Source organism: Mus pahari, chromosome 15 (genome assembly GCF_900095145.1).
Source record: "Mus pahari chromosome 15, PAHARI_EIJ_v1.1, whole genome shotgun sequence".
Taxonomy (NCBI): domain Eukaryota; kingdom Metazoa; phylum Chordata; class Mammalia; order Rodentia; family Muridae; genus Mus; species Mus pahari.
This window is the reverse complement of record NC_034604.1, coordinates 68,131,492-68,155,268: the sequence shown is the minus strand read 5'-3', so window position 1 is coordinate 68,155,268 and position 23,777 is coordinate 68,131,492. Positions and strand designations below refer to the sequence as shown.

Below are 23,777 nucleotides of genomic sequence, written 5' to 3'. Positions count from 1 at the left end.
CAAGGTCTCCTTCTATAGCTCAGGCTAGCCTGGAAGTTACTCTGGAGCCCAGCTGGCCTGATGTCTTGATCCTACTGCCTCAGCTCCCTAAACACTGGCATGTGCTACCATGTAAGGATTTTAGTGTCTTCTGAATAAAAGAATTCAGGGAACTGGGTGGAGGTCATTATGTGTAAAAGAGGGGACAGAATAGGAAAGATATCACAGCAGACCCATACACAGCTGCCTCTAAATAGCCCTCTGGGATCACCCAGCAAATAGGATTGGGGTTTCATTTCTGTGCAGCACCCCATCCCCCGACTTAGTGCCTTCCAAACTGTGCTCCTGGAGAATTCTGACCCCTCAATAAATCCTTCACGGGGTGAGCGCTCAAATCAGTTTAGCCAAAGGCTTAGTAATCTCTTCCTGTCTTGGAGACTCCCAATATAAATTTCATTTGCAGACTCATTCAACGAATATTAAATGAGCTCTTTTTGTGTGTCAGGCTTTGTGCTGGGATCTGTGAAAATTAGCAGCAGAACCAAACCCAACTGCTGCTTTCATGGACCGTCTCCCAGGAGGGGGGGAGGGGATGGGCGTTACTCAAATAGCCGTACAAATGATACATAGTTACAAACTGAAGTGAGTTCTGTAGAGCAAAGTGCTAGTACTGAGCTGGATACAATCAGAGGACTGGAAAAGACCAAGTGGCAAGAAGCAGAGAAAGGAGGGCCGTGACCATGCTGTGATGCTGTGATGTGTGTGGTGTGACGTGATGATGTGTGTGTGATATGATGGGAGATGGGATGATGCCACTCTTGAGGACTTTAATACAGGGGTCGTCAGCCACATTAAGGATCCTGTCTTGAAGCTGAAATCATAGGATGGCTGCGAGCAAATGAATGCTGCTGAGAAATACTGCTGTTTAAAAAAAAAAAAAAAAAAACAACCCAGACCCGGCTTGCCTGGCTCACTTTACTCAGTTTTTCCACATTTAGCCCATGTGAACACCCTGGGACAGGGCACCAGTCCATCTTGAGCCAGTTTACCAGCTCTTCCCTTCTCTACAAAGTGTCATTGCTGATGGAAACCTCAGTGGTTGGAAGCTTGTGGTCTTTTACTTTGTGGAGGGGGAGTGCCAAACTGTTTATTGCTCAGATGCCACGACCAACCCATGAAGTGCTGGCACTTGTATTCCAAATTCTGCAGGCAATAAATAATGTAGGAAGATCCCAGTCAGGAGGTGGGGCGTAAGGCCATCAATCAAGGTGTCTGTGAGCCTTAGCTTCCTCCGCGGCCCTTTCTACCAGCTCCTTCTGCACGTATTTTTCTCTTCTCTGAACTCCAAGTAAGCCACGCTGATGATTAGCATCCCTTTCGAACTTCCTATAGCACTTAGCACAATGCTAAGTGATGGGGCCATATTTGTGGTTTTTATTCTAGTGTTTTTTTTTTTTTTTTTAATTTCATGTGCATTGATGTCTTGCCTGCATGTGTAGCTGTGTGAGAGTGTAGGATCCCCTAGAACTGGAGTTACAGATAGCTGTGATCTGCCCTGTGGATGCTGGGAATTGGTTCAGAGGCCAGTTCTCTTGGCCTCTGAACCTTCTCTCCAGTCCTGGGTTTTCTTTGTTACAAGCCACTGGTGCAGCGTTGTTTCAGGTTTTCTATAGAGTCTGGTTGTCCTGACTCACTACCACCCATTCTCCCTTCCTCTTGGTAAGACGGTGTCCCCCTACGGAGCTCAGGCTGCTTTGAGATTGACTATGCATTCCAGGCTAGCCTTGAATGAAGGCGCCTACTGCCTCAGCTTTCTAAGTACAGGGATTACCTGTCTCTGCCTCTTCAATCAGCAATTCTGGCTGGGTGCCAGTTCCGTTATCTGTAAGGGGAGATAGCATACTCGGTAAATCTCTAAGACTGGGTTTGGTGTTGATACCGAAGAACTGTGCTATCTAACATAGCTGTCAGAGCAAGTGTGGCTAGCCTGGATTTCAAAAGAAGAGTTTTCAATGTTTCATTCATGAGTTTCCTATTGGCACCATGTTGAAATAGTGTGTACATGTGCGTATGTGTGTGCATCAGATGTCAATGTTAGGCGTCCTCCTCTATTGCTCCTTATATTTTGAGACAGGAGTTTCTCACTGAACCTGGAGCTTGCTGATTTGAGCAGATAGCGAGCCCCAGAGAGTTTCCTATCTGCACTTCCCCAGTATTGGGATCGCATGTTCGCAATGCACGATCTAACTTTTAGGGAGCAATCGAACCTGTGCTCTCAACACATCCATGGCAGGCATTTACTGACCGAGCTCTCTCTCCAGCCCTTGAAACAATTCTGAAATAATATTTTGAGTGTATTGGCATAAAATATATTGCCAAAATGAATTTTGTGTGTTTTTTACTTTTATAATATGGCTTCTGAAAAATAAATGTAAGATTATATACACGACTCTTTGGACTAAACCATGCCCCCCTCCTGTACCCGAAACCCCCAGTTCATATGTTGAAGTCCTCAGTGTGTTAGGGCCTTTGGAAGGTGGCTATTTTATTGAGATCTTCAGGGTAGGATCCCTCATGGGATTAGGATGGTTGGTGGAAGAGACACTAGGACTCTCTTTATGCCCTGTAAGTACACAGTCAGAGGGCTATAAAGGGCTTTCACTAGAACTGGAAACTTGTTGCACTCATCCTGTAGAACAGCAAAAATCAACAGTTGTTTAAGGTGCTCCATCTATGCCTGACTTAACTAATACAGCTATAATCGAGATTTGCGGGAGGCAAGGATGGCCTCTGGGCCATTCTGAGTCCCTCTGTCTCTAAGTAGCTGCTCAACAAACACCATCTGCATAATTTTCCGAGTTTTAAGTAATGTAAACAGCTCTGGCTAGTTATCACTGGGGCACTGAGACGTGCTTGGAATCCTTAGGGTGGAGCCACCCAGCTTGAAGGGCTCAGTGAAGAGGGTAGCAAGCCCAAAGTTCTCTGCACACTTATTTGGTGGCGAGTCAGTCCATGCTGCACTGGGTAAGGAGAGCTGGCTCTTTCTGGAAACCGGGGTTGTAACTTCAGTAGGTGCTTTGAAACGCCTCACGTTGTGTTTTAATATGCAGACACAGGGGGGCGCTCTAGCCAACCCACACAATGGAATAGGAGTCTCACTCACTAGGGAAGCCATGCAAGGGAGGCAGGCCTTAGTACCTGCTTGGATACTAGCCCAAAAGCTCCAAATAACCAGGATACAATTCACAGACCACATGAAGCTCAGTAAGAAGGAAGGCCAAAGTGTGGGTGCTCCAGTCCTTCTTAGAAGGAGAACAAAATACTCACAGGAGCAAAAATGGAGATAAAGTGTAGAGCAGAGACTGAAGGAAAGGCCATCCAGAGACCTGGGGATTCATCCCACATACAGTTACCAAACCCAGACACTGTTGTGGATGCCAAGAAGTGCATGCTGAAAGGAGCCTGATATGGCTGTCTCCTGAGAGGCCCTGCCAGAGCCTAACAAATACAGAGATGGATGCTAACAGTCAACCATTGGACTGAGCGCAGGGTCCCCAATAGAGAAGTTAGAGAAGGGACTGAAGGAGTTGAAGGGGTTTGCAGTCCCATAGGAAGAACAACTATGTCAACCAACCAGACCTCCCAGAACTCTTAGGGACTAAGCCATCAACAAAGGAGTATACATAGCTCCAGCTGCATACCTTGCAGAGGATGGCCTTGTTATGCATTAGTAGGAGGAGAGGTCCTTGGTCCTATGAAGGCTCGATAGATACCCCAGTATAGGGGAGTCGAGGGCAGGGAAGTGGGAGTGGGTAGGTGGGTGGGTGGAGGAACACCCTCATAGAAGCAGGGGGAGGGAGAGAAACCCGGAAAGGGGATAACATTTGAAATGTAAATAAAGAAAATATCCAATAGTAAAAGAATATGAGGGGATTTACTTCTTTATCATAGGAAAGATCTTCAGATGCTGGCAGCCCCCCAAAATTTACCGTGATAGCCCTTGTAATCGTGGATGAAGCCCAACCGAAGTTTCTAACGAGAATCGTTCAGCTGAAAACTCCCCTGGAATGCATGAGTTGATACTCTGCACTCTAACGCCATGGTTATAGCCTCAGTAGGTGCTTCGAAACGCCTCGCATTGTGTTTTAATATGCAGACACAGGGGGGCGCTCTAAACAACTAGCGATGAAACGTTAAAGGTTTCACAGCCTTTTCAGTTAAACAATCGAGGTTGATTTTATTGAACCTTTTATTGTTGTTCGTTTGTTTGTTTGTTTCACCAGGAAGAATAGGCAGTAATACCTACTCCTCCCTCCTTGTCTCTCCTGTGACAAAGGTCTCCAAGACACTCCCTGCATAGTTCAGTTGATGTGACAATGAAGGTGACAAAATGCAGAAAAGAACATGGGAGACGGCTGCTGCGGGATTTCTGCGCTCCTGCTATCCTTTCACCGTGGTTGTCCCCAGCTAATGGAGACTTAAAAACTATCTATCTATCTATCTATCTATCTATCTATCTATCTATCTATCTATCACAGACTAGCCCCTGATTTTAGCTACAAAGATTCAGCTAGTAAGGCAAAAAAAAAATTTTTTTAAAAAAAATTAATGTATCACAGGCTAGCCCTTGATTTTAGCTATAAAGATTCAGCTAGTAATGCTTGCCAAAAGTTCATATCTAGAGGACAGTTGGCCAAGGCCAACTTAGAGCAGTAGAGACAGACTGTGACTTTCTTCAAAGATGCAGCCAGTCTGTTTCCTGTTTCTGTTAAGTGCAGGTGACACCTGGCCTGTGTTGTAGCTTGCCAATGGAAAAGGGCCAGTGGGGGTTGGGGGTGGGGTGGGGACTGGAGGTGATATCAACTTTCCCACAGATAGATCACATTGAGTTTTACGCTCAAAAGATAAAGCCAATCTACTTCTTGTAAATCTGCGACAGCTCACGTGAGCCAAGAAGTGTGCTTGTCTGGCAGCCAGAGTCACAGAACAGGACTTACTCGCTAGGGCCTGGTTTTTTTCACAACGGTTGCTCACTCTAGGGAGGAAGGGGGTGCGGGGCTGCTGCAGGGGTTCTCCTTTCCGGGGAGCGGTGGGACAGTCTCCCGCAGTGGTCCAGGGCGTGGTCAGTAGAGCAGTTTTGTTTTTTGTTTTTTTTTTTTCCCCTAGCTGAAGGGAGAGTGGATGGTGACGCGCAGCCCTGAGGCTGCGAGTTCCAGTTAGCCTGGCGCTCAGGATCGCCACCGGCTGGGAGGTGCACCGGTTCCGCCACCGCCCTAGACTCAGGAACTCTGCAGACTCCGGATTGCAGTGTCATCCGCTCGTGGCTCACAGACACGAGATTCAGATTAAAGAGAGGGAGGAAAGGATGGAACATAGACAGGAGGATGCTTGATTTCCACTCACTGGGAAGTGGGGCGCGTGACAGAGGTTGGGCCAGGTGTCTTAGACCCTTTCTGGGTTCAGGAAAGGTGACGTGTGACACTCCGTTTCTACTCCCCAGTGACAACAGAACGCCTACCCGCATTAAGCACTTTCCTAGGAGAGCGAGTCAATTTCCCCACGATCCTTAAGCCCCAGGAACTGTGAGCCCCTTACATCGCGGGCGAGGGAATGGACTTGTCCCGAGTGTCGCAGCTAGTAATGAAACGAGGTATTTGAGATGGGGTTTGTGTAACCCCCAAAAGCAGACCCCAGTCCACAGCTCCTGGATCTGCCATCACGTTGCTACTACCTGGGCCAAAGCTGCTGTAGAGAAAGATGGAATTAACACTAGGTGGTTTTCCCTCCTATCCTCAGTCCTGGGTGCGGAGAGACCATCCAAGCGCTGGCTGACATCCCCATCTTGGAGAAGATGACCTCCTGCCTCCCTGAATCTCTTCTTCAGTGGGAGTACTGTTTTGGGGAAATATCCCTTTGCGGGATCCAGGGGGTGAGTGGCGGATCTGAGGGTTTGGGGCTAGGAAAGGAAGCAGGGGAGGCTGGCGACTCAGTATCCCGTGGAACGGGACCGCAGTGTGTAGCTAGTTTCTCCTTGCGGGCGTCCACGTGGTGGGTGTGTGGCACTTTCATTCAAACTTTGGGGAGTTCTCGGTTTGGGCGTCAGTGAAGGTGTGACCAATCAGAGTCCCGAGACGGGAATAAATTATGCAAATATCCATCTGGCGATGGGTCAGATGACTAGAATACTTTTAAAAAGTACCTCTCCTGGAGTTCGCGGTGTGACAGCGGCGAGTCCCGGCTTCGCAGCAGCTCCGGGAGAGGACAGATTGGGGCTGGGCAGCGTGTCCCTCCACACGCTCGCTTTCCCGGTCGCCGCTCGCAGCGCTACCAACCTTCCAGGTTCTGCCAGCTGTCCACCCCATCACCTTCTGGCCGACACTCGGCCTGTCCACTTCTAGGCTCTGGAGGTTTTAGTGGTTTCAAACCAAACCAAACCAAACCAACAAAAACAACAAAAAAGCCCAAACCAAAAACCTGCTTGAGAGGAGGGGGCGTGGCGGGGAAGGATGAGAAACCCCGTTTTCCTGCTCGGCTTCTGGAGCGTCTATTGTTACTTCCCGGCGGGAAGTCTCACAACCTTGCGTCCCCAGGGGTCGCTGCGAGGTAATGTGCATTTATTTTTCTTCTTCTTCTTCCCTCTTCTTTTCTGCGTTGGGCTCTCACTGTCCTGCCGACCCTTCGTCAGTGCTTCTAGGTCCCAACGAAATCCTTTCCCACTGCTCTGTCTGTGTTCTCCTCCTGGGTGTCTGAGGCCACTTGTCTCGGCGTTTCGGATGAGAGCATCCGCTAGCAAGCCGTTCTGGAGGCTGCGGGCGAGCAGGGTGCGTGTGCTGGAGGTCTCTCTTGTGTTTCCTTCCCATCCCATTAATCAGCGCTTGTCCGGCTTAGCTGAGCTGCCTTCTAGCCGCGCTTAAATTTATATCATGTTTTAAGCCTTGTCTCCTCTTTGGAGTGAGGCTAGAGGATTCTTAGAAAGCGCTCTAACTTCCGGTGCCTCTCCCCGCTCCGCCCCCCCAGCCCCCCTTCATCTTGCTTAGGTGTCTTGGAAGTTAAGGTGGTTAAGCGTGGAGGGTTTCAGATTGTTAATCGCTTGTAGGGAACACCTGGTCTGTGACTGTGCCGTCCTCTCCGAATAATCTTCCTTCCTCTCCCTCTTCTCCCATTCTTTAGCCTTTTGCTCTTGCTTCTTTGGGACGGTGTAACATTCTTTTACCGGAGGCAACCTGCCCGGGTGGAGTGAGGGCGGGGTCATCCAGAGCCGGCATCAGCTGGTTAAGCAGTGGAGGGTCCCAGAGCACGCAAACCAAGTCCTATCCTTTCATTTAGTCTGCAGAGAGCGCGCCAGGAGCTAGGAGTCCACGTTACTTTACCGGTACCTGAGAGCTTAAATTGGAAGAGAAGGGGGAGGGGAGAGGGCGGGGGCGCGAACCCACCTTTTCCTAGCTAGTGTTAGTTAGCTTGAAGGGTGACTGAGAAAGGTGGCATCTGAAGTTCCTTCAACAGTTCTGTGTTTGCTGGTTCAGAGTCTTTAGGGGATGGTGCCGTTCGTTTGAAAAGTATCACAGCATCCCAGCACCAGGGACTCTTGATGGTGGAGGAAGACGAAGGTGGAGGAGGAGCAGAATAGGTGGCAGTCCCTATCCTTGTGGGATCTAATGTCAGCCTTTCGAACTAATGTATGCAAAGAGTACGCAGGACTGAAGCAGGAAAATGAAGCTGAGGAGGGAGGTTAAAGTGCCGCTGTCCAGTTGGGGGGGCCGTAGGGAGTGGGGGCACCTTTTATCGGGTGGTCAGGGAGAGCCTTATCTAGAACTTGACCCCCCCCCCCCCAGCAAGAAACCGAGAGGGTCATCTGGGTGAGGAACAATCACGAAGGCCCAGAAGCCAAAGTGACCTTAAATTGTAGGAACCAAGCTGGATTTCGGTGAGGTGAGGTCAGAGCAAGCCAGGTATCAGGGTGGTCCTCCTTGTCTATGGATGGGTTCTCTCTCTGGAGGCCAACAGCTCCCTTTCTTCCTAAACTACCCCATCTGCTCTCTGTGAGAATGGCATGCTCTCTCTCCAGGTTGGAGAACTGAACTGGTAATGTCTCAAATTTCTGCCAGTTGGGGCTTCAATTTCATGACAGCTAACCCATGTTCAGGTCATGTGTCTTTAGCTGTGTCTTTTTGGATTTTATCCCTCTTACGTGTGGCTTATGTCCCCAGCCCCTTGTGTCTCCATGGCTATGGCTTCTCTGCCCTCTTCCTCCTTTTGTTCTTCCCTTGGGGGTAGGGGATGGTGTCTCATGTAGCCCCGACTGGCCTCAAAACTCACAAGCATGTGCCACCATACCTGGTTTGTGGTACTGAGGATCAAACTCTGTGATTTGCGCATGCCGGGCGGGCACTCAGCTGTCTTGAGTCACTCCCTATTTCCCAATGTACCTTTTAGATTCTGAAGATTAAATCCATGGCCGTAAGCATGTACCAAACACACTGTACTACACAGCTACATCCTTAGTCCCTTACAGCTATGATTGCTTATTTATTTAAGAATTGGAAACCAGGGCTAGCTAAATTGCTCAGACTTGCCTTCTGTTCACGCTGTACCTCAGGCAGGTCTCCAGTCTGCTGTCTCCCCGCCCTCAGCTTTCATAGTAGCTGCGATTACAGTCCTGTGCTACTTAGAAGAACTGGCTTAGCCTTCTGTTTCTTAACCCTTGGCTTAAGTAAACTCCGGGATGCTCATTTGATATCTCTCTGATTTCCGGGTAGCAGCTGAGTACACTCTCTTTGCCTAATCCATTATCGAGAGAGGTTTACTAGGATGGTTGGAGGAGTGGGTCAGGATGGTAACCACGTGGGTCAGTTAGTGACTATCTTAAATGACAATGTCATCGTGGCCATCAGTGCCACGTCCTGGGAGCAGGAAAGGGCAGCACTCTCTGTGACAGAGAGCTGGAAGGGGCAGCTTAGCTGCTCTGAAGAACTTTCCCATGGCTTCTGCTGTTGGAGTAACAAACTGATGCTTGTTGTCCCTGCAGAGAACCCTGAGAATGTGTAAGGTCTTTGAAGTAAGTGTTAGGACCCAATGGGAATACCAGGGAAAAGTCATTTGTACAGTGGGTCAATACCCTTTTACCCCCAATTGCAAAATCCCAAACCTCTCAAAACTTGGAACTTGGGGAACTTGCATGGCAAGAACCTGACCTTATATGCTCTCAACTGCTCTGGCAGCAAATCCCGAGAGAAAGCTATTTGTAACCTTTGTAATTTTTTTCTCTAGCATGTGAGTTGTCCTACGTTTCTCTGCAGAAAAATGTTAGTACATTGGGTCCTTGGGGGATACCTAGGACTCTGCTGGGGCTTCCATGCAATGTGTGGTATGTTTCACAATGCTTGTGTCCCCCCTTGATGTCACTGTCACTCTCCCCACCAACCCCTCCCCCTCTCCCAGTTTGGCTCTAAAACCCTGGCTGGCTGGATATCACTATGTTGCTCATGCTGGTCTCAAACCAGCTTCAGCTCCCCAAGTGCTGAGATTAGTCATGTGAACTAATTTGAACAGGTGTGAGCCACCAGGCCTATGAGGGGGGGAGGGAATGGATGAGGACAAATTCTAACGTACCTGGAACTCTCTAGCTCATGCTAGCCTAGGATACACAGGCCTAGTCCTGTGCCTCCACCTAGTTCTGCCTCTGGGGTGCTGGTATTACAGGCACACACCATCGTGTCTGGCCATAAAGATTTTTTTTTTTCTTTTTTAAATCTGAAAACTTCTGGTCTTAAGTAAGCATCCATGGGAAAGAGGAACCACACTCCCAAGACAGGAATTTGAAGGAGGGAAGGAAGGGAACATCAGTTTGTTAGGGAAAGATAAAGAAAAGTATCATAGACAGCCACTTACTTCTGAGCTACAGAATTTTGTTCAAATGACTCACTGTTGTTCAAATACTCACTGAAGATAGCTGAGATACTGGATTTATAGTAGCTTCAGATTCCCTTAGGAGGCAAAGAAGAAACACTCAGTGGGTGTAAACGGTAAAACCCAAGTGAAAAGGGACTTGCTCAAGGTTGAACTCGAACTCACTACTCCAAGCACCAGAAATATTTACCCTGTTCTTTCTCCCCAGATGAGCGTCATAAACCCACTGGAGTACCAGCTACCGCCAGACCCTCTGTGGCTTTTAACATCCACACTTCTAAGGACCCAGAGCAGGAAGGGTGTAATCTCTCCCTTGGTGACAGCAAACTCTTAGAAAACTGTAGCTTCAACATGACAGCCAAAACCTTTTTCATCATTCATGGATGGACGGTGAGCCCAGGAGGGGGTTCTGCAGCTTTATGGAAGATTTGATTCCTTTTGTTTTGGTCAATTAGAAAGAATAGCGGTGCTTCCAGATTCCAAGATCCTCTCCCCCCTCCTTCCTTGTGGGCTGCTTGTATTTCGGACAGCTGTGAAGAATGTAATGGGCGCTTCTCAGAGGGGGTAATCCGGACTCAGCGGGGTGGCATTTAGGGCTGGCATGCAGTGGGCTTTCAGAAAGTGGTTCTCTTGAGGCCAGCAGCCCAACTCCTCTAGCTCTGAAGGAGCTCTAATTATGCTTAATTACGTTGGCCAACCACTGCCTGGAGGGAACCGTCCTGAACCGAAGCAAGTAACTGGCTCAGAGACTCGAGGGGCCAGCTGGCCCGGTTGGCTGGCTCCTATTGGCATGCTGCCCTCCTGTTTGCATAGAGATGGCCCCGTTTAAAGGCATTGGGCTCTTTATGTGCCCTAGCTGAGCAATTTCCATTGAAAGGCCCATGACAAACTTCAACAAAAAAAGGCTTTAACACTCAGCTTCAGAAACTCTTGGCCAGCAAGGGATTTGTTCATTCATATAATGACAGTCTGTAGGAAAATGGCGCTATTAAGTGAACAGGTTTCTGCCTGGACTAATTGGGAGGGGACGCTCTTCCGCTTAATGATGAGAAATTCATATCCGTTACATTCTTGCTGGGGCTTTAGATCTACTGTCAACAGTTGGGGTCGGACTTGGGAGTTTTGGAAGGGTCGGAGTCTACTTTCCTAAAGTGAATGAAGAGAAGACTGAGGGCCTGTCTGTCTGTCCATCTGCCTTCATCCCTCAGGACACGAGTGGAATCTCACATTTGGATTTCTCTAAGGTCCTCCTGTCAAAATGCAAATGCTAACCTCCCGCAGCTTACAAGTGGGGAGCATTCCAGAAAGTTCTTTTGTAATGTGTTTGGAACTTGGAATGGTAGTTTCCTATAGAAGGAAGTTGTAAATAGTGTTTGGGTTCCCAGGCTAAGCACAGAAAATCTATTTATTTGATAACGTACGTGTGGATCGGTTTACAACTGCTTCAAGTCACCATGTATAATGCTGCTTCTGGGGGGGGGGGATGTGTTCTGAGTTCTAGTTTGGGATTCCAGGGGTGGGTTTTTCTTACTCTGGGGTCAAGAGGATGGCAGAGATGGGCTGTGGGAAGGACTCATTTGTTAACTTGGTGTAAGTGGCAGTGCCTCCCTGCATCTCCGAGGGAGGAGCTAATTCTCCAAAGCAACCTTCTCCAGCTCCCTGAAGGATGGACCAGGCCACTCGCCTGACAGAGAGAGGGATTCAGATTAACATCATGCCACTATGCATCATCACTAACACCCATGCAAAAGAGAGTAGGGCAGTGTAGCAGAGCACATCAGCTGTGAACATTCTGATGGGAAACTGGAGCGATGAAGAGCAGTGAGGGGAGCGGGGGGGGGGGGAAGCATCAAGCCTTTCTGCCTTCCGCTGACTTGTGCGCGTTCGAGTCCTCTTTTCCTCGGGCGGCCTATGGGAAGGATCAGTCAGATGGGGAGAGGAGCATGGGATTTCTGAAGTCCAGAAGGAGAATGAGAAGGAGAATAATCGCTCTGCTCTCTTGGCAGATGAGTGGTATGTTTGAGAGCTGGCTGCATAAACTTGTTTCAGCCCTGCAGATGAGAGAGAAAGATGCCAACGTAGTGGTGGTTGACTGGCTGCCCCTGGCTCATCAGCTGTACACGGATGCAGTTAATAACACCAGGGTGGTGGGACAGAGAGTAGCTGGGATGCTTGACTGGCTGCAGGTAAGCGGAGATGAAAGGGAGGCGTCTCCCACAACGTTTGCAGAGCACACGTTGTTACTGTGAACGTCGAGTATGATCAAAATCTCTAGCACTGCAGTTTACTAAATTAAAGCACGATCTACCTCAGAGCCCACATCAGAGCCTTTTAATTATTAATAGATCCCCGGATTTTTCTGTTACTTTATTTGCTATTAAAAAAAAAAAATGTCTTGCGGGAGATGAGTTCCTGATCTTAGAAGCCTATGCCCTCGGGGTGGTCATGAGTAGCCAGGGGCCAGGAGCCAGGAGCCGAGCTCTCAATCGGAAGGAGCCAAAGACGGATGCTCTTGCCTTTGGAGGGTGGCCGTGCCAAGGGATGGCAAGGAGGCTGCTTCAGATAGATCACCCACTGCACTGTTTGAAATAGTGTGTGCAAGACAGATCTGGAGGTCTTGATTTACTTTTTATAAGCTAACCACTTGCCTGAGACCAGTAGACTCAACAGGGGTTGAGCATTTCCAGCCTGCCTCTCCTCTCACCCGGGAATCCTATGAGTCCTGGCAGCATCCTGCGTAAGAATTGCGAGTGGTCATTCTTTGCTCTGACAAGCTTTAGAGAGTGTTTTCTGAGCCACAGGTCAGAGTCCCACCTCAGCATCCTACCCGCCCCCCGCCCCCATGACGAGTTCTCTGGAAGGGAAGACTGTACTTAGGAGAACAGGTAGTTTAAGGTGAGGAGTCAGAGCTCTTGCGGGTAGAATAGAGGTCAGAGCCTAAGGGTACAGGCAGGTCGCAGGTCATTGCAGCCACGGCTGGCACTTTGGTCGGCAGTAGGTATGGTGTCTTTTTACCTCTACATCAATGCATCTGCGTCCTTTAAATTCTGCTCCAAAGAAAGGAAACCATTCCTTGCTTGGAGAGGAAAGGTCAGGCACGTCGCCTGTAGTCAACATCCTCCACCCCACCTCCTGGGCATTTCAAGAGCCACACCGAGTCCTTTAGAACCTTCTGCCCTGGTGGACCATCCATATTGCATGCCAGCAACACTGACAATGCTACAGGGGGTCTTATGCCTATGACCCTTCTTTTCTCATGATGGACTTGTTGAGTTGTTGGTGGCCCTGGAATCTCAGGATTACACTCTTCAGCCTATATACTCTTGGACGATTTTCTGCAGGAGAAGGAAGGGTTCTCTCTTGGGAACGTTCACTTGATTGGCTACAGCCTTGGAGCACACGTGGCGGGATACGCTGGCAACTTTGTGAAAGGAACAGTGGGCAGGATCACTGGTAAGATCTGCTTCCATCGTGTGTGTGTGTGTGTGTGTGTGTGTGTGTGTGTGTGCGCGCGCGCGTGTGCGCGCGTGTGCATGTGTGCGTGTGTGCGTGTGTGTATGTATCTATATGTGTGTATGCATATATATGTATCTATGTGTGTATGTATGTGCATATATGTATATATATAAATAAAAATATATGTATTTATATATGTGTATGTATATGTGTATCATATGCATGTATATATAAATATACATATCTATGTATCTATATGTGTGCATGTATATATATAAGTATAAATATGTATGTGTATGTGTATATATGTATGTATATATAATACAAATATATATGTATACATTTATCTATATGTAAGTATGTGTGTGTGTATATATATATATATATATATACTATGTATATATACACACACGTATATATGTGTATATGTATGTGTGTGTGTACCTATACACACACACATACATATATACAACACACACATACATATATACAACACACACACACATATATATATATACATACACACATACATATGAATTGGGTTAGCCGTGCCCTTCCATATGTATTTATGAGCTGTGTTAGCCATACCTTTCTGACTTTTTCCTTCCTGAGAGAAATTCAAGGTGGGGAAATACCAAGGTCTATGATAATAGGAACGTAGCTTGGAAACCACTGGTCTAGTCCACGCGGAGAAGAAACAGGCAGAGGTGACAGGCAGAGGTGAGACAATTTGCTTAGGGCCAAATAACTAAGAACTACAAAGCAGGAGCCAAAGGCCCCTGCCCTGGCTTCCAAGCTTCTGAGCATTCAGTTTTGGTTTCCACCCTTGAGATTCCAGAGAGCTGAGAAAGGAGCGAGTGGTAGAGCCTGCTTTCTGCCTCTGGTCTCTTACTTTATCAGCTGACACCTTCTTCCCAGGGTTAAGGCTGTTTCTTTATCAGTGACAGTTACCTGTGCAGAATGAGTCATTGAATTTTGTAATTAAAGAGACTTTTATTTGTATTGAAAATTGATTTCTTTTAATGCTTGAATTTGGACTACATTATTCAATGATTAGGGAAAATGTCCAAGATCCTTTATCCATTTTTTTTGGAGGGTCGTCAGTTACACAAGAGAGCTTCCTCTACACTAACGCTGTTGGTAAATTTGTTCCCCTGACCTTTTTTTTTCCTTCCTGCATCCCTTTACAGCCATTCATCCTTAGCATCCTAATACACTAAGGATGATGTCTTAGAATTCTTTCTGTTGCTATAGTTGCATGGCACAGACTGGATAACTTATAATACATAGGAGATTTTTTTTGTTTGTTTCCTGGCTTCTGTTTACTGCATGATAACATGATGGAGGGTATCTCATGATTAACCAGAACAATCATGCTTGTTTAGGTTGTTCTTTCTCTTATAAAACCACCAGAATCAGGGCTGCAGAGATGGCTCAGTGGTTAAGAGACCTGTCTGCTCTCCCAAAGGACCTGGGTTCAACTTCTAGCAACCCACATGTAGCTCACAACTGTCTCCAGGACTGTAGCTCCAGTTCCAAGGGATCTGACACCCTCACACCAATACACATAAAATAAAATTAAATAAATTATTAAAAAAAGAAACCAAATCACTAGAATCTGGTTGGCAACCTAACCCTGATAGCTTTTTCTGATGCTAATTGGCTCTCAAACATCTCACCTCCAAATACCATGGGTAATCTGGGATTACTTTTTCTGTCTATGAATTTTGTGGGGAGGATACATTTAAGTCACAGTTAGAGGGCACCTAGAAGAAAAGGTATGAGCATCTTTCCCTGTAGGGCTTTAAGTTTAAGACAGTACTCAAGTGGAAAGGAGTCTAATAGGTGCACACACAGAGTGTCTAATAGGTGTGCACACAGAGTGTCTAATAGGTGCACACACAGAGTGTCTAATAGGTGCACACACAGAGTGTCTAATAGGTGCACACACAGAGTGTCTAATAGGTGCACACACAGAGTCTAGTGGGTGTGTACACTCTCAGATTAATAGATACACACATAGTCTAATAGGTGCACACACATCTAATGGGTGCACACATAGTCATATATAAGTACAAACTCCTTTAGAGCCGGTGATTCCATCCAGCATCGCTCGAGAGCCCTCCCTCCTGACTTGTAGTGTACTGGGACTTGAACTGTCCAAAGGAGGCCATGATCATGTGGCCATTCTCCAGTGGTCCAGAGCTGGGTCAGCCAGGGGCAAACTGTAGCACACATGTGGTCTCTACCAGGATCAAGGCCCAATGTGTCCTTGGTAACAAGGACAAGCCAAAGACTTTGTTTTCCCCTGTTTCTAGTTTGAGGAGAGATAGGGCTAGCGAGAGAACTTCCCAGTTCATTTTACTTGTTTGAGTGGTAGCTGCTGAGGAGGAGGCCTCCTGTCTATGGCCAGCTGGGGAACTGGCAGGGCAGTCATCAGTGCCACATGCAGCAGGCCTCATATCCCCAGAGCAGGCCTTCCCTCTGAGCTCTCTGTGGAGCAGGGGCCTGATTTCTGTCCAGCTGCATGTCACACCCGGGTGTGGGTGTCTGATGGGGTAGCCTGTTCCCTTCTCTTCTCTTCTCTTCTCTTCTCTTCTCTTCTCTTCTCTTCTCTTCTCTTCTCTTCTCTTCTCTTCTCTTCTCTTCTCTTCTCTTCTCTTCTCTTCTCTTCTCTTCTCTTCTCTTCTCTTCTCTTCTCTTCTCTTCTCTTCTCTTCTCTTCTCTTCTCTTCTCTTCTCTTCTCTTCTCTTCTCTTCTCATGTAGACCTGAATGGTAAGAGGTTGGGGGCCAGAGCTTGTGTGTGGTTCTCAGGGCAGTGATACCACCGTGTGGAGACCACAGGTGTCCTTAGCTCGGGGCCTTTAAGAGATTTGAGTCCCCGGCTTGTTTGGCTCGAGGGTGTGGGCTTTGCAGAAGTTGAACCTTCCACACTTCCCGACAGCAATCTGTGGAGCAGAGGGAAGAGAGCATGCATTCCTAACTGGATCAGCAAGAACCGAGCAGGTAGATTCTTTTAAGAGTATGACGCAGTCGGGCAGTGGTGGCGCACACCTTTAATCCCAGTACTTGGGAGACAGAGGCAGGCGGATTTCTGAGTTGGAGGCCAGCCTGGTCTACAGAGTGAGTTCCAGGTCAGCCAGGGCTACGCAGAGAAACCCTGCCTTGAAAAAACAAAACAAACAAACAAACAAAAAAACAAAAAAGAGTATGACTGTATGACCGAGGTTTACACCCTGGGCAGGCTATAGGACGTCTAACCCTCAAGTGTATGGTACTTCCTCCATGCTCTCTCTAAACCACACAGTAACCTTGCCGCTTTCACAGATGGGGGAAGGAGGACCAGATGATTAAACAATGAGCCTAACATCTTGCACAATATTAACTCGCAGGTCTGGGATTCAGGCCAGGTTACTAGGTTTCAGGGCCTGCCCTTAGCTACTATCTAAAAGTATAGATAAAATATATAATAATAATAATAATAATAATAATAATAATAATAATAAAAAACCAGATCATGTCATTTTTCGCCTTAGCTTGTGGGCCAGGGATGTCACACAGTCCGAGCAGGGAGCTGGCTCAGTTTGGGTAGGTGAAGGCCCCACACTGGCCTGGGAGGCCCCCTCAGCTGTCGGCATTCCTCCAGCCCAGCTTCGTTTCCATGGAGTTGCCTGTCTGGTGGGGACCTTTGTTTGCACCAAGCAAAAAGCCCTTCTCTTGTATTGGTTGCAAAGCATAATGTTCCTCTTCGTCTTTCTTTTCCCCTTCGGTGCACATGGTGAGAGGCAGGGAGAAGCTCCTGTGCCACACCGTGGCCTTGCAGCCTATCAAATAGGACATTGTAGACTATGCTGGAAGGGCACGCTGTCATGCCGTCTTTCTTTTGGTCCTGGGCTATGGTTGAACCCTAAGGAGCCTGGGATCCCTTTCTGCCGTGGTCACCCGTAAACTCGTCCAGACTTCTCTCACTCTCTGACTTTAGCCCCCACATGTTTCCACGAGCCATGAGCCTTAGTCTGTTCACTCCAGAAAGCTGCTCTGCCTTTGTCCTGAAGTCGCCACCTTCTCACACGCATCCAGTGACCTCACGGTCTCCTCGTCCTGATCTGGGGAGCATGGTTCTGTTGCCTGTCGCCTCTTTCTAAGACATGGATTGGCTGGGTGATGTGACGCTTACTTTCATCCCGGCAGAAGCAGGTAGATCTCTGAGAGTTCAAGACCAGTGTGGCTTACATAGGGAGTTCTACAAGAGTGTGGGGCGTGCAATTGGACAGAAGCCAGTTCCCCGCTGCAGAGAGGTTGGGGGGAAGGGTCTGCTTTCAGGCATGGGGGCTGCTGCATGTGGCACTGATTAGCATTCTGCCAGCTCCCAGGCTTTTGTCTCAAATAAATAAATAAATAACAAACACAAAACAAATGAGGTGGGTTTTCAGTCATATCACCTCCAGGACTTGGTTGCCCCAGACTAGGGTCTCTCAGCCTGAGAAATGCTGTTATGTGGGGCCCGTGGAGGTTTGAGGTGCATGTGTGTGTTTGTGCGCATGCGTCAGGGCCACGTGACACATTTTAGGATGTGTATCTCCGTCTCTGGCCGGTCCTCAGTAGATGCCGCTAGTTCTCCCACCCACAAGTGCCATAAACAAGAATTTCTTCAGAAGTCAACCAAACGTTTCTTGGTGAGAAAAGCACCTCCCAGGGTCCAACATTGTTCAGGATGAAATAGGGCCCATTTCTTACTGCTTAGCTCGTTCCACATTGTTTTGTTTGTTTGTTTGTTTGTTTTTGTTTTTGTTTTTTCATCTGTAGAGCAAGGAGCCTTCCTGATTGGGACATTACAGTTTGATGATAAAAAAATACAGACACGTTCTTAAGTTCTTAATCTCTTACTTTTTTTTTTTTCCCATGAACTATATAAATTGAGGCCTGAGGTTCCACTTCATATATGATCCTGAAGTTAGAGAAAATTGTCAGGGTCTGGACCACAAGCCACTGACTTTCAGGGTCACCTGGAGAACCCATGTACACTTTTTGGGTTATATACCAGCCTTGCCCATTGAATTCTCTGGGGACCAGGAACTCAGAGATCTACATTTATGCTTTGCTGGAGGGTGGGGTGGGTTATGAGGGTGTGGGAACTCTCATTCACTCTTTTAAACAATGTTGCTATGTTTGTATAGTCCAGAATGAGAAGATAGTGGTAAGTCTCACCCTGTTGTGTACATTTGACAGTGTTAAGTCTCACCTTGTTGTGTACACTTTGACCAGTTTCCTCCCCACAGGCTCTCCTGATGCATCCGGCTACTGGGCTTACAGAGCATCTTCCATCAGCATACGTGGACTCTATGTCAAGACTCAGCGCCTTGACGCCGACACTAAGTTCACTTTGGCTTCCTCTGCTGCAGGTCTGGATCCTGCGGGTCCCATGTTTGAAGGGGTGGACATCAACAGAAGGCTGTCCCCGGACGATGCAGACTTTGTGGATGTCCTGCATACCTACACGCTGTCCTTTGGCTTGAGCATTGGAATTCGGATGCCTGTGGGTCACATTGACATCTATCCCAATGGTGGTGACTTCCAGCCAGGCTGTGGATTCAATGATGTCATCGGATCTTTTGCATATGGAAGTGAGTCTCTATGTGTATGTCTCGCGTTGGATTCACTCTCTCCGTCTTGTGAGTCAGCCCGAGCTGTTAGTGGGGCTAACAGAGTTCAATCAATCACTCCTACCTCTTCCCACAGTGGTGACGCACACTGCTTGCCTGTTAACATCCACCTGCTTCCAAATCACAGTCGTTATTAATTTTCTTTCTGCTTGAGACAGAGTCTCATTACATAGTCCTGGCTGATCTGGGACTTGAAATGTAGACCAGACTGGATTCAAACTTACAGAGATCTGCTTCCCACTGCCTTCTGAGTTAGAGATATGTACCCCCAGGCCCAGCATGGTATTTCTACCCAGACAGCTGTTAGGGCTTTATGACTACCGCACAGCTACCCTTTGATACTCAATTTTATCCCCTCCCCTCTCTGTTTTCATGTTTTTTTTTGAGACAGGGCTGCTGTAGTCTCTGTTGTACTGGAGCTTGCTATGTAGAATAGGCTGGCCTCGAACTCACAGAGGTTCTCCTATCTTTCTGCCTTGAGTTGTTGGGAATAAAGGCACGTGCCACCACTCCTGGTCGACAGCCTCCTGTTACTGCCCATCCCTTCAAACACGGGTCCAGAGTGATCCACCTTTAGTGTATGGACTCTCTTCTCTCTATTTCTTGGAGTAAATATTGCTGCCTTCTCTCACAGTGGACAGTTATGGTTGCAGTGGTCTTCAGCTCCCCTGTACCTTAGCAGGAGTGTGGAATACCACTAAGCCTGTGTTAAGGATCCCACGCTGCCAGCCTTAACAAACCTCACCGGCACCGATGAGTGTGTGTTGACTACTGACCGAGTGGCGGCTCAGCCCACGTGCTCTCTGTCCCGTGTTTTCCTCAGCAATCTCAGAGATGGTGAAATGCGAGCACGAGCGAGCCGTGCACCTCTTTGTCGACTCTCTGGTGAATCAGGACAAGCCCAGCTTTGCCTTCCAGTGCACGGACTCTAGCCGCTTCAAAAGGGGGATCTGCCTCAGCTGCCGGAAGAACCGTTGTAATAACATTGGCTACAACGCCAAGAAAATGAGAAAGAAGAGGAATAGCAAAATGTATTTAAAGACCCGGGCTGGCATGCCTTTCAGAGGTAACTTACTTTCCGGCTCCCAGGTGCCCCTTAGGCTTCTTTTACTCTCTTGAAGCAGAGTGTGTCCAGGGGAGCTGTGGTCTACTTCGCTATAGCAAGTTATTGCCATATATTACGCATGCCCTAGTAAAGTGGCTCCATAGAAACCAAGGGTAAGGACCCTTTTGTGATATAGACACTATCCCATAACCATCAGTATCAATATCTTAAAATTCTACCTTGCATTTGGCCTTTCTCTCTCTCTCTTCCCTCCTTCCTTCCTTCCTCCCTCCCTCCCTCCCTTCCTTCCTTTCTTTCTCTTTCTTTCGAGATAGGGTTTCTCTGTGTAGCCCTGGCTGTCCTGGAACTCACTCTGTAGACCAGACTGGCCTCAAACTCAGAAATACCCCCTGCCTCTGCCTCCTGAGTGCTGGGATTAAAGGCGTGAGCCACCCCTGCCTGGCACATTTCGATTTTCAAAGCATGTTCATGTTCCATAGATGTGAAACAATGTACCCAGATGGTTGATTGAATAGCTTCTACTTTTATAACCTGTTTACAATAGTTTGTGAAACATCATTTTATATAGGAAGACCTTGAGACTCGGAGAGGTTTGTACCTCAGTCCCTAATCCAGTGTCATACAGTAGAAAATAAACAGCTCCAAGTGTCTGAACATCTGATCACCAAGGTCAGGGTCCTTCTTCAGTGATTTCTTACACTTTCAGGCAGAGCAAGACCAGAGCCAGGCTGAGACTAGCCTGGGCCAGCAGGATGTTTGTCTCTCAAATTCAGTGTGCTGTATGACTCTCGAGATGCAAGCAAGGCTCACAGAGGTCTCTGTTGTTGTCTCTGCAGTTTACCATTACCAGCTGAAAGTTCACATGTTCTCTTACAATAACAGTGGGGACATCCAGCCCACCCTCTACATTACCCTGTATGGTAGCACCGCAGACTCCCAGATCCTGCCCTTGGAAATGTGAGTATTTTGGGCAACTCTGATTCAGGACAAAGAACGAGTTGGCCCAAGATTGAGAGTGCAAAGGAAGGCATCGGAAGAAGTACAGGAGAGACAAGCCAGCTTGCCCGGGGGAGGAACAGGGTGGTTCTAGCTGGCATCTGTGTCTTCCCGTTCCTCTCGTCTACTGTGTGTTCTCCAAGTCCTTGACTCAGAGGGCTTCAGGGAGAAAAGCTCCCGAGATGAGTCAGCTGTGTGAGAAACTGCTGGATCAGCTGCCCAGAAACGGCTGTTTTATCTCAGGCAATGCCTGACACCGGAGGCTTTAAGGGACTTGAACTCTATCATGTCATCCCTGGGTCTTCTGAAGGGATCGTCTGTGGGAGGGGTTCGTAGAAGTCTGTAGTGATTGGTCGAATTCCCACCATGTGCAGAGCATCCTCCTGCCAAGTGATGTTGGCTGAATGTGGCAGTGCAACCTGTAATCCCAGCCCTTGGAAGGCGGTGGCAGGGGAAACTTGTGGGTTCCAGGCCAGACTGAAAAATACAGTGGGACCTTGTCAGCAAGGAAGAAGGAAGGAAGGCCACTAGAGTCATACTTGTAAGGGTTCAGCCTTGCTGGAAGACAAGGCTAGACCATCTACAATCGCTAGCTTGATGCAGCAAGGCAGCCCATGCAAATTGGGAGAGGAGGAGGGTTGAGGGAGGGAGAAGGTGAGACCGTAGCCTCTGAGCTGAGGGACAGCATGCTCGCCTTAGGAGGTGACTTGGTGTTTTCTTATTTTTTCTGTCCTTCCTTGATACTGTCTCTTAGGAGTTAGTGGCACAAAGGGAGAACTTCTCGGGAATGGTTTTGATAAGAAGTCGGGCTCTTTGGGCAGAGTTCTCTGTCGTGTGGCGTACAACTCAGCTTCACGGCCGTGTCATGGTGCATGGTCCTGCGAAGTCGGGGCATGGAGGGCGTGAGGTGGGCAGCTTCCCAAGGGGCGGGGGTGTGTGTGTGCGATAAGCCTTGCTCTCACCTTGCAGAGTGGAGAAGATTCAGCTGAATGCCACAAACACCTTTCTGGTCTACACCGAGGAGGACTTGGGCGATCTCTTAAAGATCCGACTCACCTGGGAGGGGGTATCCCATTCCTGGTACAACCTGTGGAATGAGTTTCGCAACTACCTGTCTCAACCCACCAACCCCTCGAGGGAGCTGTACATCCGGCGAATTCGTGTCAAGTCTGGGGAAACCCAGCGCAAGTAAGTGTGCCTGCCCTTGTCCGTCTGTGTGAGAGGAGAGCACCAGGCTCTTGTGTATTTCCTCCTTGCTTGAGCAGTATGCAGGGCCACCAGCAAAACCTCAGCTGACTGTGCAAGGACTATGACTCTCAGATAAGAGCTTCTGGAAACGGTTGTGCATCTTATGTCCTGATCACACCCCTCAGGAGGAGGGGATGGGCAAGGGCTATCTGGGGTTCAGGGCTTGTTCTGTGTGCCCAGGCTTGTGCCAACATCGAGGAAGTGGACTTTCCCTGGACAGGCTCTCTGCGCAGATAGGAGCATCTGGGTCCACGGGTGATGTCTTCCACAGAACCTACCCATCCAGAGCCCACTTTCCAGAGCATTGTCAGGTCTCCTCCAGAGGCTCCAAGTCACAGCTGGGGTTGTGACTTCCACTCTGCTGTGCCAGCTGGCAGCCTCTGGCTTCTTTGAACACCGAGCTGGGAGATCCAGACCTTTATATGTCAGCCCTTGTTACTGTGCTCTAGCCCTGCCAAGGAGGGCTCAAGGGCAGTGTAGCTCTGGAGACCTTCCTTAGCAGAGAAGGGTTTTCTTTCCAACCTCTGCAGTGACCACCATCAGTCTCAGGTTGGGGATGCCAAACATCTCCTTTTTGTCTTTCCTCTGACATTGTCTCCATAATTCTTCCCGTGTCTCTTGTCCTTGGCCAGACTGGCAGCAAAGGGAGAGAGTTGACGCACTGGAAAGGGAGTGAATCCTTCCTTAGAGTGTCTGGTCTAGGAACCTGGGATTGGCAATGTTTTGAGTGGGGAGCTATAAGTCCCCAGCCTGTGATCTCCATAATTGTACCTGTTCTACACCTCTACAGTCTTAAGTGCAGCCTGCGCTGACAGGTGCAGTAGCAGAAACACAATGATTATAGTAAAACATTTCAGACACAGTAAACACTCACTATCGAGACTTAACAAATACAAGCAATTTCCCAAATTGTATTCAGAGTCAGGATTTCAAAAGCCAGATGTCACAGAAGCACTTGCAGTCAGTTTTGTACCCCTCCCTCTGCTCATACCATCCTTTCCTTCAAATCAGATGGAAGGGAAAGTTTGCATTAATTAACTAATGGTAATGTATTTCCTTCCTTTATGTTTTTACACCCATTAGTACTTTTCTTTTTAATACCTATTAGCAGTATGTAGAATTGGTTTAGATGCATCTAGATTTCCCACAATTGGACATTTATGAGTTGGCCTTAAACATTCAGATGTTGTCTATGGAATTTATCCAATAACCTTAGATGTAGTCTATTGATACTTAATGCTCCAAAGTGTTTGGACCAGTTTTCTATCTTGGCCCTAGCGTCACAGCTTCCCTCTTCTGCTTCCTAGCCCACAGTGGGACACTGTTGCCATTCTGTGAGATGGGAGCAGGTCTCTTGGCATTGTATTAACTCATATTTTCTGATCATGAATGAGATAAGCTATCTTTTTTGTTTTGTTTTGGTTTGGTTTTTTGGTTTTTCAAGACAGGGTTTCTCTGTATA

The 23,777-nt window shown here is 48.0% G+C and overlaps 1 protein-coding gene across 1 annotated transcript in view; it reads left to right on the top strand.

Moving 5' to 3' along the window:
• The first annotated feature begins 6,194 nt into the window (after positions 1-6,194).
• The window catches only part of Lipg (lipase G, endothelial type), a 22,162-nt gene continuing 4,579 nt past the window's right edge, over positions 6,195-23,777 (top strand). The window contains exons 1-8 of the mRNA XM_021214746.1: positions 6,195-6,582; positions 10,094-10,275; positions 11,892-12,071; positions 13,227-13,338; positions 18,745-18,966; positions 19,829-20,071; positions 20,908-21,028; positions 22,037-22,255. Coding sequence (XP_021070405.1) covers positions 6,486-6,582; positions 10,094-10,275; positions 11,892-12,071; positions 13,227-13,338; positions 18,745-18,966; positions 19,829-20,071; positions 20,908-21,028; positions 22,037-22,255 — 1,376 coding nt within the window. The 5' untranslated portion in view covers positions 6,195-6,485. The remainder of the gene's footprint in view (positions 6,583-10,093; positions 10,276-11,891; positions 12,072-13,226; positions 13,339-18,744; positions 18,967-19,828; positions 20,072-20,907; positions 21,029-22,036; positions 22,256-23,777) is intronic.